The sequence below is a fragment of the Malaya genurostris genome, chromosome 3 (genome assembly GCF_030247185.1).
Source record: "Malaya genurostris strain Urasoe2022 chromosome 3, Malgen_1.1, whole genome shotgun sequence".
In the NCBI taxonomy this organism is placed as follows: domain Eukaryota; kingdom Metazoa; phylum Arthropoda; class Insecta; order Diptera; family Culicidae; genus Malaya; species Malaya genurostris.
In genome coordinates, this window is record NC_080572.1 from 63,612,308 (window position 1) to 63,632,136 (window position 19,829).

General features: G+C 37.9%; 1 protein-coding gene across 5 annotated transcripts in view; it reads left to right on the forward strand.

Moving 5' to 3' along the window:
* Positions 1-19,829, forward strand: part of LOC131435731 (rho guanine nucleotide exchange factor 11) — a 285,860-nt gene that overhangs the window by 217,995 nt on the left and 48,036 nt on the right. For all 5 annotated transcript variants that reach the window (XM_058603885.1, XM_058603889.1, XM_058603887.1 and 2 more), the window contains 6 exons: positions 2,116-2,519; positions 2,583-2,815; positions 6,945-7,303; positions 7,373-7,439; positions 7,501-7,620; positions 7,687-7,895. In XM_058603885.1, coding sequence (XP_058459868.1) covers positions 2,116-2,519; positions 2,583-2,815; positions 6,945-7,303; positions 7,373-7,439; positions 7,501-7,620; positions 7,687-7,895 — 1,392 coding nt within the window. The remainder of the gene's footprint in view (positions 1-2,115; positions 2,520-2,582; positions 2,816-6,944; positions 7,304-7,372; positions 7,440-7,500; positions 7,621-7,686; positions 7,896-19,829) is intronic.

The window sequence follows — 19,829 nt, forward strand, 5'->3', positions numbered from 1 at the left end:
TCAATATTAGCTGACCTACACAGTTTGAAACTATGCCATTTTATCTCAACAAATTGCTTCGGAGATGTGGTTTAACATCTTCTTTTGGATAGCTCAATGGGAAAGAAGTTCCAAGGATAGAAAAACTACGAGAAACAATGGACTGTTGATGTGAAACGAAGATTTTTCTTGAGCTTGAATATTCGCGTTTTCTTATTCCCTCTATACTATGGCTCAAAGAAACCGATAGTTGAGAGTGGTAAAGTTTAATCGATCGCGTAATGGATTATTTACAAATATAAGTCAATCGATTGGTAACAACTATAAGTTAACATAACGCATCAGTATTTTCGATTTAGTTTGAAAAATACTGGTGTCATGGATTCCACTGATATTGCACTGGTCAAGGAAAATGAAATATTATAATTCTACAAAAATGTGGAACAACGAAAATATGGGAATAACTTTAAATTCATTTTTCTTTGTGTTTAAAAAAAACTACAATTGAATCAGATTAAATTTGACAGCAGTCTGTTAAACTGTTTGATAGACTTCTACGGTTGACAAATCGCTTTTCATTGTGATTGCACAGCTATGTGAAATTATGAAAGATCGCGCTTTTAAAGACCGAAATATTAACACTATTTATTCGTTAATAGCAATGATCACAGATTGTTACACCTGTGGTTACTTTATCGGCATATGCATGATCAGAACACGATCACGATCACATGCACGTAACACTAGCTTTGATGTCATGAACAGCAGGTTTATGAAGCTATACTCTATCGTTCATGAGAAAGATATCTGCTTCTACCATACCGCAGAATAACACTTTAACAAGTATGATAGCTTAAAAATACTGAAAGAAAACGTAGATACGAAAACTTAAATCTTGCTTATTATGTCAAATAGTCATATTAAATGATACTATATTCACTTCTCTTCCATTTCTACTGTTTTCTCCAGACACAGTTCAAAATAATATCAAAATTCAATCCAGAAGTATTTAGATAGTACGCTACCTGAGAAGCAACAATGTCGATAACTGCAATGTATCAAAATTGAAACACATGTACGCATACTTTGTTGAACTGATGACAGCTCTATCATCTGAGGGGGCATTCACAAACTACGTAGAGTCGATAACCATCGGAGTAGTGTGGAAGCCTATGTAGATAACATTTTCTTTATTGTATGAAAACAAATATCAATATTTTAAAGTATTTCAATTATGCTTCCTGATGTTAATAGTTAGAAAGTTTTAGATACCGTGATTAATGAAGGAGGGAGTAATATTTCATTGCGTGGATTTGATCAATAAGAATAGACATCACTAGAATGCGAATGTTCTGGTGAACTATGACACGAAGAACCAAATAAATTCTTTCGTAAACGTCTAATTTAGATCTACGTAATTTATGAACAGCCCTTGAGTTGAGGTTCAACAAACAATAGCCAATGAAATATGACATATCGGATTGAATGCAATATTTACAAGTGTATATTTTTTTATTTGATTCTTGATATAGCTAAAAGCTACATAAATTTTTAATAATGTCTCTGCAATGTGATGATTCTACCGTGTTGGCAAAGTAAAAAGTAACCACAGGATCAAATCTGTTGTTAATTACTCAAAGATATGTTTTTTTTTGTTTCATGACATCCGCACTGAAGATTGATTTGTGGCACCAACTTATTCCATGCAGCCATTCTAAGGTGACTGACTGTGGCCGTCAATTAAATGTCCCCACTCAACTCCCACGCCTGAGCTAGTTAATTTCTATTCCTAGTGAATAATCAACCCGATTTTCCCCCGACGAAGTCCCATTAAACGAGGTTATGTTAGTACATTCCGACGTTCTCATAGTAAACTGGTGTCATAAGCTACTAACTCTTAGAGATATGAACGTGACAAGTGGTGAATACAAGGCGTAATTGGTCTGTTAATTATGCGAACTGCTGTGCATGGTTTTGTTTCGATACAGTGACGAGAAACGAGGGTTCAAAATTCGGCTGAAGGCGATGAGTTGTGAAAACGAGGGGTATATTTCAAAACATTGTAGCAGCAAATGCAAAACTACCAGTTCTAATCGTTATGTTTTTTTTTGTTTTTTTTTCTTGTTCCGCCACCAGTGATGAACAGAATGAGGCCTCATCGCTGATCAACAACTATTCCAGTAGTTCCACATCTAGTCTTCCACTTGCACTGGATAGTAGATCGACTTCGCTCGAGGCAGTCGGTGGCGTCCCAGTGGGGTCTTCGGCTGGTCCGGGAGCCCCCGGTGGACCGGCAGTCCCGTGTATGAATGTGTCCGCGACTGCCAACAATTCTGGACTGTTCAGTTCCCCAGGAGGTCCGGGTAATGTCTCGAATATAAGCACCGGTACCGGAATCATTCTGCCGACGGCCCGCGAATGGGTTGACAGTGAGGACGAAGGTAACCTTGAACCGGAAGCCGACTGGAGTTCTAACATACCGGCAGATATACTCGCTACACTCTGTAGTGCCGAGAAGAAACGACAGGAAGTGATAAATGGTAAGAACTATCAAGTCAAAATCCTTCCTTAGCTAAGTATATTTAATTGTTTTATTTTTGCAGAAATCTATCAAACCGAGCGAAACCACGTGCGAACGCTCCGGTTATTGGAAGGTATCTTTATGCGTCCTCTGCAAGAATCCGGTGCGCTGCCTAATGATCTACTGCAGCTGCTATTTCCGCCTTCGCTTCGGAAATTGCAAGAGCTGCACACTACCTTCGAAGGATATCTCAAGCAGCGGCGAATCGAACATTGTAATATCGTGCGGGAAATTGGCGATCTTCTGATGCTGATAGTAAGTACTTTTATATCGAACCATTATTCTTATGTTGATTTAGCAATCAGTACTACCAATAAACTAATTCCTGTATAGATTTGTATTTTTTGGAAACTTATTCAACAGTAGACTACATATAGAAACTGTTTGATCTTATGAATATGGAAACCGCAAGAGTTGTGAGACTCTGTTGTGCATATTCGTTACTTCAATTTCCAAAACTCGTTAATCAGTCGAATGTTATTTAGTTTCAAATAAACTTACGATTTTAATCCCTCCCGTATTTATTGGGATTGGCAGCAGTGCTGGTATCACCAGATACGAATAATAATTTTTAAAGTTTTCCTATTAACATGGATCGCAATTTTTGTTTTCGACATTGAAATTTTATAAAAACCAAAAACCATGACTAATATGTTGTTTGCATTACACTTCATTATACATGGTGGGAGAGACTGGTAGGGTTTAACTAGAAGAATGGAACTAGGGTTTAACTAGAGAAAGGATTAACTATACCTATACCATCACTTATGCGATTATGTCTCTGGAACCGAAAGTATCAGCAATTTGATATTCGAACTGAATCAATGTTTTAGTAGTAGCTCTCAAAAGGTCATAGTATAGTTGAAATCGGTTCAGGCATCTTCGAGAAAATTGATCGAAGGGGTAAAATGCATTTTGTTGATTACGTCACTTATACCATTATATCTCTGAAACTAAAAGAGATAACTATTTTATCTATGAACCTAATTCGCATCACAAGATCAGCTTTCACACAATCATAAGCTTGTAAAATCGGTTTAACTATCTCGGGAAAATTGATTGGAGAGAAAAAATGTGTTTTATTGACTATATCACTTATATGACAGCCAAATGATCTTGAAACATAATTCACAACTCAAAAGTAGCTTTGAAACAAGTTTGTTAAAATCGGTTCAAACTTTATCGCAAAAAAAGAGCGGGGGGAAAATAAACTTTTTGTTTTTACGTCACTTATACCATTGTATTTTCGGGACTAGAAACATTCATATTTACTACTCGAAAGTGGCATTCAAACGAACTTAAGCTTTTGAAAATCGTTTCAGCCATATCCGAAAAAAATTAACGAAAAAGTCTCAAAAAGGTGCACTCACACACACATTTCCCGGTCTCGTCGAGCTGAGTCGAATGGTATACAACACTAAGGGTCTCCAAAGTTCTGATAAAAAATCGTGTTTTTCAGCAATTCTATTACCTTTTCATAGAGAAAGGCAAACATACTAAAACTAGATTCGATAGAATTTTACTTAAATACTTGGCGTTAACAGCACTTGTAACTTTCAAAAGTGTACACTGGGGTCTCTTTTTACGCGGTTTTTTCATGCGGTTTCTTTTTACGCGGCTTTTTTTACGCGGATTTCTGAAGTTACGCGGATTTCCGAAGTTACGCGATTTTTTTACGCGGATTTCCGAAGTTACGCGGTTTATTTTTTACACTGATTTCCGATGATTTGCGATTTTTTTGCGGATTAACGAAGATGCGCAGTTATTTTTTGCGTGCTTTTTTGTGCGATCCATATCTCCACGTTAAGACCTCAGTTACGGGTAACGGTAACCCCATTGTGCTGTTTCTGCTCTAAGCATTGGTTCAATGGGTTTGAATCCAATGGTTGAAAACTGAGTTTCCCTAACAAAGATCTTTCGAATTGTTTGGATTCGACTTGTTAATATGTTTTACTTTGACATAACTCCGACGGAACGGAACAGAGATTGTCATAGGATAACTTACAGAGGGAAAGAGGTGTAGCAAGTGTTTCTAACAGGAGGAGTGAGTCGTAGCAAAAATGACCTGATGTAGACAAGATCGGTACTTTTTGATTACAACTGATACTTTTTGCCTAATTCAGATATGGTCCACATATGGTGTTCGTGGGTGGTAGATTTAGTAAGCAGTCCAGTAAAAGTTTCTTGCATTCAATTGAAACCGTATGTGGCATCGTCACTGCTGACGTGTCGAATGGGCCGAATTCAGTTCGCTGTTAATTTCTCTTTCAACCGAAACTCTATTTATCAATAGTCAATCGACCCCTTGAAATTACAAATATCTCTTTCAATTGTATAGTAAACCAGCCACAACAGCTAGAGTATCTATCACATAATAAAAATGAATTTTTTATTTCCTATTTTATTTTTAATAGTTAGAAACACACCTCAATTCATTTCAATCAGTCAATAATTAATTTCCGAAGTTACGCGGTCTCAAAGTCTCAAGTCCCAAAGTCAATTTTTTCAAAAAATATTTTTTCGAGATTACACCAGATCTGGACGTTCATGCATTCTAAGATATTTGCATCAAAAAAATGTTTCCTTAAGTTTTGCGCTTCTTTTTACGCGGATTTCCAAAGTTACGCGTTTTTTTTTTTGCGCGGTTTTGTTTTATGCGGTACGAATTCCCCGCGTAAAAAGAGACCTCAGTGTACTTCTAAAATTGGATTGAATTGAATCAGGTGGTGACAATGGTCGTAAATCTTAGTAAAGGGTCGGAAGCGCAATTTCGTAAATGAATTCAGGTCGCAAAAATATGGAGTTCCATTCCACCTCTAATTTTGACGTTGGAGTGTCTAACATTGATAATTTTCAAAACAAACGGAATATAAAGGGTGATTTTTAAAGAGTTATAGGATTTGATTGAAAAAAAAAACACAAAAACTCTTTGGGTGACCCATGCGCAAGGTCCAATTTTAGCACACTTTCTTCAACGGGGCTACCACGTTTGGCATAAAATCGTTTGGCATAATACCGTTTGGCATAACGCCGTTTGGCATAATTGTTATTTGGCATAATGATTATTTGGCATAATGGTCATTTGGCATAATGGTCATTTGGCATAACAGTCATTTGGCATAACAGATGAACATGCTGCTTAATAGAAATTGTTCTAATTTAGTGCAATTTTGAAAGGTCTAATGCGGCTACGCCGCATCGTTTTTAATGACCTGGTGTACGACCTCGCTGCCGCTCGTTCGGACTTAACTGAGAGATTGCTCCTAGCTTTGGGTAATCCGGGCAACCGCCCGCAACTAGACAGAGGTGATTTCTGCGGGGGCGCTGCCCCCCCGCAGTGGCCGGCGCTTCCGACGGCGGGTCGCCGGCGCACTCGCGGCCTTCGGCCGTCTCGACCTGAATCATCTATGACGAACAGAATATTGTGCTGGCACTAAGTGAGTTGCTTATGTAAAAAGGTTTCACATATTTCGTTGGAGTTTCCCTTGCACAACATCAATCGATCGAAACACATACGAAAATTTTCATTAGATTAAACTATTGCAAATCCCATTATTATTATGCCAAATGGCATTATGCCAAATGACCATTATGCCAAAAGACCATTATGCCAAATAACTGTTATGCCAAATAACCATTATGCCAAACAGCGTTATGCCAAACGGTAATATGCCAAATGACCTTATGCCAAACGGGCCGCCCCCTTCTTCAACATATCGGCAGGTATTCACGAATAATTCCACCGGCCCATAATCCATACCAAACAGTGACTTTTTCGGGATGCAATGGTCGCTATTGCATTCCAAATTCGTCAGACCCCATTAATGATTAAATTATAGACCAAACGACGATTCATGATTCAATTATAGACCAAACTGAACAAGTTTGACAATGAAAAAAGATACGGTTCACGCGTTATCTGTCAAAAAACAGTGTTTTCAAAAAAGTTACCAGCAAAAAAATCACCCTTTATTATTCAATTCGCGTTCGGCTCATCAATGCATCAGATATTCAATGAAATGTTAAAGCCGTACTGAAAATCCATGGTATTGAATAAATCTATTTGTCTATTCAAAGTAGAATGTGATTTCTTTTTATCGATTGGTTTGTCGTTGGAAGGTGTTAAAATATTATGATTGCAGTTACGACTGCAGGTGGGCTGCGTGAAAGGCATTGACTTACCCATCACGCTATACCCGTCCCCTATTATTTTATCATTTGGGAAAACGTAACTTGTTTAGAACGACGTTGTTCGACTGGACTCGATTGTTATTCGCTGAACATAAGTTCAAAACATAGCTCTGACTCTAGTTTTTTATATTACTACTTTAAGATTTTTTCTGCTAGCTAATTCAAACCGACTTTAATTGTTTTTTTTTAACAGTTCGAAGGCCAATCGGGTGATGACCTGAAGGAACATGCCGCCTATTTCTGTGCCAGACAGCAGATCGCCCTGGAGGCACTGAAAGAACGGCGGAAAAAAGATGAAAACCTCCAGCGGCTGCTAATCAAGGCCGAATCGCACAAGGCCTGCCGGCGTCTGCAGCTGAAGGATCTTCTGCCAACGGTTCTGCAACGACTGACAAAGTATCCGCTACTGTTTGACAACCTGTTCAATTTTACGGTTCGCGTCCAGCCGGATAACGAGGCCGAGGCACAGGCAATCCGAAAAGCACTGGAATCGGCCAAACGAATATTGGACCACGTCAATCAGGCGGTCCGAGCTGAGGAGGACTCACATAAGTAAGTTGGAATGGATGGTCGCTTGACTGTATTTCATGTTAATTTTTGTTCGTTTATCATCTTCATCAGGTTAATTTCAATTCAACGTAAATTAGACAAAAGTGGTTTAGATAAAGACGCTTCTAGTGAATTTAAGGTAAATATGAAGATTTAATATTATTGGATCAATGGTTGATAACATTGTAACTCGTTTACAGAATATAGACTTGACTGTGCGTAAACTTATCCACGATGGACCGTTAACAATGAAAAAGAATCCTGGAGTCCAACTGCATGGATTGCTATTTGAAGATATGATGGTTTTATTACAAAAACAGGTAAAAAGCTATTTGATTTGGAAAATTACATTTATAAACCTAAAACTATAATGTTCAATTAATTAGGACGACAAATACCTGTTGAAGTATCACTCTAGTCCCGGTCTCGGTGGCAGTGAGAGCAAAATCACCGAAGGCCGCTTCAATCCCATCACCAAGATAAATTTGATTCTAGTGCGGCAAAGCGCCGTCGATAAGAACACCTTCTTCTTGATCAACACCAACGTATCGCAGATGCTGGAGCTGACGGCACCGAGTAGTTCCGAATGCAAAACGTGAGTACATTTTGTTCTAAAATAATTTGATGCATTGAGTTTTATTCCACACACACACATCCGAAAATAAAACTATGCTGGGTTCGGAGCATATTAAATGCGCTAATATGACATATTTTGAATTCAGTTTCTACATACTTTCATTTTCCTGTTTGCTGTATAGTTATTCTTCAACGTTTTCTATGCAAATATTTACTTTTGACGGACCCAATAGATTCAACTAAAAGAACTGAGAAAATACCTGTGTGTTCATATCACAGAGAGCAGACATCCAAGCTAGTACAAACTTTTTCAAAAAAGCTGTGTAAAGCATACAAGTGAAAATCCGTTCAAAATCACCATTGCGTACGACTTTCCACGCATTAATTATCATTCTAAGGAAGCACGAAAGCAAGAGCCCATAAGCAACTGCTGGGCTGCTCGAAGCGCCTCCACAGGAGAATTGCTACTTGGTGATTACTTTTTAAAACAACCGTTAAATTACTTACATACATTAAAATCTCCACTTGGATATCTGTTCTCTGTGTCCATATGTATGCACGGTCAGAAAATGGTCAAGAACACAGAGATGTCTGGCCTGATTATAATCAAACCAGTCTCAAATGAAAGATCTTCCAAACAGTCAGAACACTTTTGATTTTTCTACGATCTGATTTTCACTTTCTGAGTTATTGTTAAAATTCTCGTTTTTTCGAAAAACTCTTAAACAATTGATTATTAAAACAAATTATTATTTTATTATTTCCTATCACACCGATAACCTATGGTACCAATCTAACAAACTATGGACTGTCCACTACTAACTAGAGATGAGCAAAACAGCTCATTTCAAAGAACCGTTCAGAACTTGATAGTTCTACCGAAAAAACTAGTTCTCCTGAACCGTTCATTCGTTTTTCAGAAATTTTGAATGTTTTTGCATAACCCGTACGAGAGCAAACGCTTTCGTTGGTAATAAACTTTTCAATAGTAGATTGAGTGACTTTTTTGCATGGTCACTTTTGTGAACTTTTTCAGAGGTCGCTAATATACACAGTTCATACAGCATTTGCCCGTTTGTGATAGTGATATTTCGATTTATTATCAAAACGTGCGAGGCTTAAGAACGAAAATCGACGATTTGTTTCTGACATCCACCGATTGTGACTTCGACATAATTGTACTAACTGAAACTGGACTCGACGATTGCATCACGTCGCTTCAGCTATTTGGAACTGCCTACAACGTGTTTCGATGCGATCGTTCTATTCATAACAGTAATAAATCTCGGTTTGGCGGCGTTCTGATCGCAGTCGCTCATCGGTACACAAGCATGATGGTAACGACGACCAATGGACAAAATCTAGAACAGCTATCTGTTTCGATTCGTATAAACAATAGGTATGTAACAGTATGTGCCATTTATATCCCTCCGGATCGAAGTCAAGATTTGAATGTGATAAATGAGCACATTGCTTCTGTGAATGAACTCCTTGATAAAAGATCCGATCGTGATACTGTTTTAGTCTGTGGTGATTATAATCAGCCACGAATGCGTTGGGCACGGAGTGAAAGCGGTACTTTTTGCAATACTTCGCAATTGCCTCCAGCCAGTCACACTTTACTAGACGGTATGGAATTTCTGAGCCTCGTACAGGCGAATCTCGAGTGTAACTTATTAGGACGTACACTTGATTTGGTTTTTATCCCGATAAATAGCCAGACTAGAGTCGATCGTTGCCCTGCCCCGCTGCTTCCCGTAGACAGCCATCATCCACCGCTTGGTATATATATCCCTGTAAAAAAAGGAAACGCACAACTTTCGTCAAACAGTAGCAGCAGTACGGTGCGCCCATTGAATTATCGTTCGATAGATTTCTCTGCTCTTTCGGATCATTTGAACAGTATCGATTGGACTTTATTGTTCTCAACTGGTGATGTTGATGATATGGCAGATGGTTTTTGTTTGGAAATTAACCGATGGCTTGACCTAAACGTTCCTCGTGTCAAACCGCTCGTTTCCCCTGCATGGAGTACGACTCAACTGCGTCGTTTGAAACGTGAGCGCAACGCATTTCAACGTAAATTACATCGTCAACGGACCTCTCTCAATATTTCTAATTATCATCGATCAGTCAATGCGTATAGATCACTTAATGCTAGCTTGTATAAATCGTACGTCCTTCGAACGCAATCTAATCTAAAACGTAACCCACGTAGTTTCTGGCGGTTTGTGAACTCTAAAAGGAAATGCTCATCCATTCCGGCAAATGTTTTTCTTCATGGTGAGGTTGCATCGTCAGTTTCAGAATCCTGCGAGTTGTTTGCAAAACACTTCGCAGGTGTTTATTCAGTAAATTCGACGTCTTTAAATGAGGCTGAAGAAGCTACAACCTACGTTCCCGTGGATATGGTGAATTTGAGCACTTTTATCGTTACTCCAGGGATGGTTAAAAAAGCTGCAAAAAAATTGAAATGCTCGTTCGCTCCCGGGCCTGATGGATTACCCGCTGCTATTTTAACTCGTTGTATTACTGCTTTAGCAGGACCGCTTAGCACTATTTTCAATCGATCGTTTGAACTAGCAAAATTTCCACTTGTATGGAAACAATCATTCATGTGCCCCGTATTCAAGAATGGGGATCGACGAAATGTGGCAAATTATCGCGGGATAACCAGTCTCTCTGCTTCTTCAAAACTTTTTGAAATTATCGTCAGCGAGGCTATCATGGATCGTGCAAAGAACTACATCTCATTCGACCAACATGGTTTTATGCCAGGACGATCAGTAACAACTAATTTAATGACGTTCACGTCAAAGTGCATCGCTTGCATGGAGACTAAGGCACAGATGGATGTTATCTATACGGATCTAAAAGCTGCTTTTGACAAAATTGACCATAAAATACTGTTGTGCAAATTGTCTCATCTCGGGTTTTCTGCTCAGCTTGTGTCGTGGTTAAACTCGTATCTTTCTGGTAGGATTTTACGAGTAAAATTGGATAATTGTACGTCATCGCAATTTTCGAATAGTTCTGGAGTTCCACAAGGCAGTAATTTGGGACCATTGCTATTCACACTGTTCTTCAATGATGTTTCATTGGTTCTGGGAGGTTTCAAACTGATATATGCAGACGACTTAAAATTGTATGTCGTAGTTAGAACTGTGGAGGATTGTCGGCGACTACAGCATCAACTACAACTCTTCGTCAATTGGTGCTGCGTGAATAAACTTTTTATCAACGTTTCAAAGTGTCAGGTGATGACGTTTCATCGTTATATGCATCCTGTTAAATTTGACTACTGTATTGGTGGTTCAGTCCTGACTAGAGTGAACCTGGTGAATGATTTGGGAATACAAATGGATGAAAAATTGACATTCGATTCACATCGATCATTAATAATCACGAAAGCATTACGTTAATTGGGATTCATTTCTAAAATCGCTAAGGAATTCAAAGATCCACATTGTTTGAAGGCTTTGTACTGTTCACTGGTTCGGCCAATCCTTGAGACCGCGTCAGTTGTTTGGTTTCCTCATCAAATTTCGTGGTGCATGCGAATTGAACGTGTTCAAAAACGCTTCGTTCGTTTGGCACTGCGACACCTGCCGTGGCGAGATCCAGCAAATCTGCCACCCTATCCTGATAGATGTAAACTAATTGGTATCGATACTTTGCAACGTCGCCGAAAAATGCAGCAAGCATTGTTCGTCGCAAAATTGATTAACGGAGAGATTGATGCACCTGAGTTACGTTGTGAAATGAATTTTCGGACACCGAGTAGAACACTGCGAAATGCAACTCTGCTTCAGCACAGATTCCACAGGACTCTTTTCGGATATAATGAACCGATAGTCGCTTGTATTCGAACGTTCACTGCAGTCGAAGATCACTTCGAGTTTGGTGAATCATCTAGTCGCTTTGCTAGTAAAATTAAACGATGTGCCCTTATGTTTTGACAATGTTTTACAATATTTATTTTTATGTTATTTATTTAGTATGTAGTTAGCCGTTTTAAGATTATTGTAGTTGTTTTGTTCTTGTTTTTGTTCCTGTAACTGTTTTAAAAGATGGTGGTTTTTACGCTCATATGAGAATGACAAACAAGACTCAACTCAAATGGGCTTTTTCCCACCCAATCTGTCCATTTAGATTCGTTTATCCGATGGACATAAACAGAAATAAATAAATAAATAAATAAATACTGCACTCTTAGCAACTACGACCGTTTCGAAATATTCAGTTTTTAATACACTTTCTTATAAAATTCAACCACTTTCATTCCGTTCGAAAAGATTGTAGAACTATCGATCTCAAACAAAGCATTGTTGTTCCAGGCGGACTAGTTCTCTTGGACCGTTCGCGAACGAATTTACCGACTCTACTACTAACAGATATATCAATGTTTTATCTAACTATTTTTTTCGGTTCGGAACTCAAAACTATTTGATACGATTTTTTTGTTTCAATTCGAGTTCCGCGTTTACAAAAAGAGTATTTTTTCAACAGCCTACACTGAAAAATCAAATAAAAATACTAAAATTCGTTTAACAATTTTATCGTCTGTTAAATGAAAATAGTTGAAACGACGACACGACCAGGCACTCCGAAGAAAAATTGGCAATGAAACTGTCTGTTAATGATTCACCGCCAGCTACTGCAAATATAACGACCCCTTGATAATGATAAAAATAATCTTCTTGAGCAACATTGTTTAGGTTGCTACGAATTAGTTACCAAGGAGTTCCGAAGTAAATAAACAAACAATTTAAAAAAAACGCAAAAGATACGCGAATGGTACACATTTTTACAGATTTTGTTTGATATTTCAGTAACTTCTACTGTGAAATCCAAAGAAGGTCATCTTTCCATTGTACGCAATGGAAATGCTAACCAGTCAACATGTTCTAGCTGCATGCGATGGTGGACTCGCAAAGACAAGAAGTTGCAAATGGTTTCGTAAAAAGTCAAATTCATGATCGAGAAATATAAACAATTTATCAATCGAGTGTTTTTTAATGTTCTAACGGTAATGATGTAGAATACGGATACAAAAATAGAAAATGATGTAGAATACGGATACAAAAAATAAAAAATAAATTTGTTCCCGACGGTCTGGATTGAATTCTCGAATATATCTAGGCCAGCCCGCGCCCTGATTCAAACATAGGTGCCCGCATTCTCGTTCGGTAGAATGGCGCTCCAATTTCGGGAAGGCCCGGTACGACGGTTTTTCAAGGTAGAACGTGTACGATCGCTATCTTCCACAATACGGCCACTATGACCGGTACACGCTTGACAGTAGCTTCAAAAGAGATAGACGCATCGATCGGCGTGATTCACGAAATCACGTTCCGCATCGTCGTACATAGGAGGTCCAATCATTTCGACTATTTAGGTTAGGGGTTTCCTTCAGGAGCCGAACCTCCGCTTGAGTTCCCGGTTTGAATACGTTAACGCACAAAATCTACTTCATTAGCTCGTGCGCCTCGATGATCAGCTGATGTGATTTGCGATCAGTCACGATAACAAGATGTTCCGAATAGGGATTTTCCACATACGAATTTTTTTCGCTTTTCTCGGCGAGTGAAATAAGACCAACGGATTCATTTATACCGAAGTACTTCATCTGCAATGGAGGGTAAAATAGAGTTAATGTCCTTGGTAAATTGATGTTTCATAGCTAATACGAGCGAATATGCCCTGCTAGCAACTTTTTTCTAATCAATCCGCGCTCAGAATTTCTACCTCCAGTTCACCATGCGCTACGCACATCTAGTCAAATAGCTGCTATATGTCTGCCTTTTCGGGGTGTTTTGAGCGAAAGTCAATGCTAAGCTGGTCCTATTTTTTTGGTTCACAGAAATCCGCATTTCTTCTGATTCACAGAAACAATTTGTTTTTGTTTTGAGATTATTTATATAGTACGTTCCATTAAAAAACATACGTAGCCATGGATCTGGTAACTGTTATCTAAAATCAACAGTTTGCGACTTTTGTTGCCAGTTTCAATAGATTTTCAAGCCAGTTTCAATAGATTTCGTTTTGACATTACCAGTTACGGAGGGATAGTTAAATTTTCGATACAGTTTAGATAGACGAGTGGCAGGTCGTGTCGTCGGTTGAAAGTTCACAAACAAATTAAACAAATTCAAACTTGAGCCTAATTTTTCGAGTTTTCGAGTTGAGGGATGCGTATAGTGTGATGGGATGCCTTTCACGCAGCCCACCTGGGTTCGCTTCCCAACCCCGCACATAATGTCAGTTTTTCTGGCCTAAAAAGTTTTTCTGGCCTAAAAAAGCGAATGACCTTAAGGTTAAAACCTTGATAATTGAAAAAAAAATTTACTTGAAACAATTAGCCTTAGGGGTTTGACTCAATTCTGACAAAGTTTCAGAGTGGGAAGATGAACACTTTCGGGGTAGTGAATTTTAAAACCACGACTCGTGGAGCGTACCGCAGCGCGACTCGTTCGGACTGGAGCAGTTTTCCATTCCTTAACATTCCGAGCCTCAAAAACAGTCGGAACGGTATTTTCAAATGACTGTATCTTCTTTGGAACTACCGACCCGATTTGGATAATTGTGGTATCAATGGATTTTGTGCTCTGCTTAGATCAATGTAGATTAAGGGTGCTGATAGAGTGAGCGCAGAAAGCGAAGCGATTCAATGCGATAACTCACTACTGATAACTGATAACGCATCACTTTCACTCTGGCAGGTTTGCTTCAGTCAAATGTATTTTGCTCGCACGCGTGTCTTGACGCTTCGCGTGACGCTTTCACTCTGACAGCAACCTAATACTGACTTGAATTTGAGCATTGGTCAATTTTCAAATATTGTAAAATAACCTATGCATCACAATAATCGTTGAGAAACTTTACATCTATCGCAATACCCCACGTTTTTTTATTGTTTTAAATCATTCATATTGACGCTAGTGATACGTTATCAGATTTGTATTCGAATTTTGACTTGAAAGGAATTAAATATTTTCACAAATCACATGTAATTCAGTCAATTTTTGTGTTGTAATATATAATTTGTTATTTTCCGCAATGACTCAACTACTGATAAAAATTTTTATATAATTTTTTTTAAATAACTATTTATTGGAATATGAGTTAAATTATTAAGATTTAAATTGGGTGTTCAGCCACAAGTGGTGACTTTTCAGCCCTATTATATATATATATATATATATATATATATATATATATATATATATATATATATATATATATATATATATATATATATATATATATATATATATATATATATATATATATATATATATATATATATATATATATATATATATATATATATATATATATATGATTTGGTTGTTACCATGAGGACATCATTTGCTTCCGCAATTCAGAGATTTTTGTGTAGGGAAATTTTATATAATTATAGTTTTTTATATTGAAAGTGTTCTCTCTTTACGAGAGCCCAATGCCGCTATATAGATTGCAACTCAGGGCAGTTAGATGGATTCAGCTCTCTCGGTAAACAATGGACTCAATTCGCCTATACCATTCCAAAACATGTTTGGCGTAGTGACAAGATGCCAAATCACGCCACATCACGTCCATTATCACTTGGAAAAACTTAGTCAAATATTGGCGATACAACTTGCGAGCCGTCACATTTAGTTTATCAATACGATTCGGTACAGTGTTTTACTTGAACGACTTCATACCTTGCCGGTGCTGTTTTTCTAGCTACAGTACGGATCGCAATAATCTGGTTTCTTCTGCAATATTGGCTTCACCTTCGCGTCCTTCTGGTGGTTCTTGCGAATATTTTGAATTCCGGTTAAGCTTTGTAATCTTGAAAATGAATATTTAGGAGTCAAAATTTTTAGTTTATTTTTGTTTAGCAATATATGTAATTAGTTTATCAGCGTTTGCTCTCAAGGTTAAGTCTTCCAAAGGTGTCCCAGTTGCGCAATCATCCGTCAATATAATATCGGTAAGCGGATGTTTGACAAAGTAAAGATGTGAATCAGCTCATTTGAATATTGCATGGAAGATGAACACCTGGTTTATGTAAATCATTTTACTGTTCCGCTTTAAAGTTTAGATCACTAACGTGTGATATTTTCTGGGTTAGGGCAGTCGTGAAACATACCACAGTGTATGCTGACTTTAGGTTACGAATAGAAGAAGTCATGTGATTATAATTTTGTATTCGCGAACATTAAATCTCTTTTCTACTCAATCACTTCCGGATATATATTTTATTGTATTGTGTACAGTCGAGCATCGTTCATTTTTTCATCTACAGAACAAATAAAGGTTGCACTCGCTTGATAATATGATCATCAAACGGTTCAATAATAAGGCTTCTTAATTGCAGTAGTGAATTTTATTCCAATTATTTCAAGCTAAATGATGAATTCACAGCGGAAAATATTTGTGAGGAATGAATTAGTTGGCAGATTGTTTGGACAGAACACAAAGTTGATATTTCATGCAAAACATATTTATCGAAGTTTCTCGAAGTAAAACTCAATTTAAATTACGGTAAAGATAAGGTTATAGTAACGAAGGTTTGAAGTAATTTGAAATTAATAATCTCAATAACTGTTAGTTATACGAAAAGTGATTTTATACTGCAGTTATGTCGATGTACATGAAAAATTACCGCCACACTAACATGATATCCATTCCGTGAATTTTTGTCATTAGAAATTTAAACTTAATACAATTTTTGCAATGGCTGAGTGGAAAAAGCAAAGTCAAAGGCATTACATTCCTTTTGTGGAATTTGGCCTCTCTGTTTCAACAGACTTCACAGCCGATTCTTAGCGTATAGAATCATTGCATGGCTAGTACTACGATCCTATTGACACTATGAATCCTTCCAGGTCGGGGCTCGAACATATGACAACTGGTTTGTAAGACCAGCGCCGTATGCGTTGAACCGCCAACCCGGATGACTGAGTGGTGACATACTTTGAAAAAGTTAAATGAAAGAAAAAATCACAGAAAAGATTTTTTTTTTTGAAAAAGATACCCGAAGGTTCGATAGTCAGGCAGCGTCTGGCACAGTAGAGAAGGCAACAAGCGGTTATAAATATACTCTCCTATCCAGTGCTTGAGTGGATCGTTTAGATAGAGCGTGAAAACTGGTGTGTGTGTTGTGAACATAGAAGATGCTTGTTCAGATGGTGCCGGTCGTGAGGCGGCTAAGATTAAAACATGACCGATGTACGCGGTTTCAACTCGCTACTGTTGTAGAACTGTTTCTACTATAGTTCAGGGTGGCGGAAATGGTAAATCGCGTATGCACGGAATGAATAAGACCCAATTATTGTTTCGAACGAGCCTAAAATTTTTGATATCGGTTAATCTATATACAAGAAAATTGAGCGGTGATATGTTTTGACGTTTACGTCACTATGTCATTATATCTACGGAACCAAAAATCATTGCCATTTGATTTTCGAACTTGGTCAATGGCTCAATAGTAGCTTCAAACGAGCCTATGTTTGTTAATATTGGTTAAGCAATTTCTGAGACAATTGAGCGGTAAAAAACAATGCGTTTTGTCGGTTACGTCACTTATATCTCTGGAACCAAAAGTGACAGCCATTTGATCTTCTAACTTCGATAGTAGCTTTTAACCAAGGATAAGTTTGTTGAAATCGGCTCAGCAATCTCCGAGAAAATGGAGCCAAAACAAACAACGCGTTTTGTGGGTTACATCACATATCCCATTATATCTGTGGAACCAACAGTGTCATCCATTCGATCTTCGAATTTGAATAATAGCTTCAAAACGAGCCTAAGTTTATTGAAATCGGTTCAGCCATCTCTGATACAAATGAACGAAAAAATAATGCGTTTTGTCGGCTATCTCACTTATATCATTATATCTCTGGAACCAACGTGACAGCCATTTGACATATAGTAGTTGAATAGTAGCTTTTAAACGAGTTTGAGGAAAACGGTTCAGCCATCTTTGAGAAAATGGAGCGCGAAAAATACAATGCGTTACGTCGGTTACTTCACTTATACCGTTATATCTCCGGAACGAAAGGCCAGTTTAAGACCGGTTCACACAGTCTATTTAGCGAATTTCAACGACTTTGTCAAACAAGACCAGATTTTCGAATGTCCAAAAGTAATTTTCCGCTCGAGGCTTCCATGAAGTATGTTTCATTTAAAACAAATTAAACCGTGACCAAATTTTCCACACTGAAAGAGTAAACATTTCAAAACAAATTGCTGTCAAAACATGACAGATCCAACAACTAGGGGCGCTATAATTTTCAATGTGTACGTGTGTGTTTAACCTATCTCTAACCCCACCGTCTGACAGTGGTTTACCGAAAAAATATTTTTCTATGTGTTTTGTTGAAACATTCAAATAACTTTAGTCCAGAAGGCGAGGAGGTGTTAACTCAAAAAAATTTCGATGACCTATTTCGTATACAGAGCAATTCGTGTTCAAAGGGCCATCGTTCCATCGACAAGCCCCGCCGCAATGCAATGTTTGCGTCAGATGGATTTAAACATTACAGAAAGACTTTCGATCTCTTGCAAATAGTGAGCAAACGATGCGTAAAGACGGTCCCAGAAAGTATGGACGCAACCAAAAACCGCTGCCATTTCGCAATGGTTCAGAATCTGTCAATTTTTATGGCTGCGTCCTGTTGTTTACACTTTTCTCTAACTACTTGTGCAGTTGTTTATTCGTTTTCATTCGTTTGTTTCGAAATGCGTGGACTTTAGGCAGAACAACGTCGAAAAATTGTGTACAAATGGTGCACAGAACGCGGACTGAGAAAGATATTTTTTACCGATCGTATCCAAACCTTCGGAACCAGTCAACACATTGCAATGTTTTTCCTAAAGATGCTCCTACACAAAACACCTTAAAGAAATAGAAAGATTATTTATATGCAATCAGTTACTCTTACTCATAAGACAAGCAAATGCCATCATAGGCTCACCGTTTGACGACCTGCTTTGCAGATATAGTTTCTAGTGCATAAATAATAAAAAAATTGGAAATCATTAACTTCAGTTTAGGAATATATTAATTGAAACTTGAGATCGCCTAGGATTTTGAATTTAATAACCTAAATTGATGCACAGGGTAATACTGAAGAATTCTGAATAAATTATTTAAACTAAAAAGGTTTGATGAAAGCCTTAAAGTTTTTCCACTAGAATTTCTATTCCTAAATATTTTTTTTTGTTTATTAAATGCTTCGTACATTTCACTTTAAGTTTTCTACAACTCCATTTCTAAGATACCGAACAAGGATAATCTTGCATCATGAAATTAAAAACTGTTTTAAGTACTTGAAACAAGCAACCAAAACAAAAACGAAACTGAGAAATTAGTTCAAACCATTAACAAGATCGAATCATTTCACAGTCGTCGAAACCCATAACATATCAGTGAGTTGAAGTTACTCGTAAACTCATTATGCTTCACGCTTTTCCGAATCGCAAAGTGGGTGCCTGTAAACAGAAAATCATCCGTGGGAATTCCCACCACTTGCGCTGCGATCGCATTCGGGGAATGCAGATCTTGGCACGCTAAGTGGCAATCGCACGAAAATTATTTTTAACCAGATGAATTAGCTCTATTTTCGTTCCGTTTCCGTAGCCGTAAACTCTCATTATCGCTAAAATTAGTAACACGACGAATCGATCCATTATTATCGATTGTGTTTACAACGCCACTCGTTTCCGCTACGCTGAATTCGTAAATATGCGAATGAAACGCATGGCGGCGGATTTTCCTTCTCTGTGGGCAGCGTTGCTCGTCGTCTGACCGAGTTACCATGCGCAAAACAAGCGAGCGTGGAAACAAGGCGTACGTGCAGAATATTAGATGTTGTTCTTTCTTTGTAACGGCGGAAAATATATCCACACAAGCAGATCAACCACGTCGAATTTTTTACCCGTCCACCTTCCAGGATAA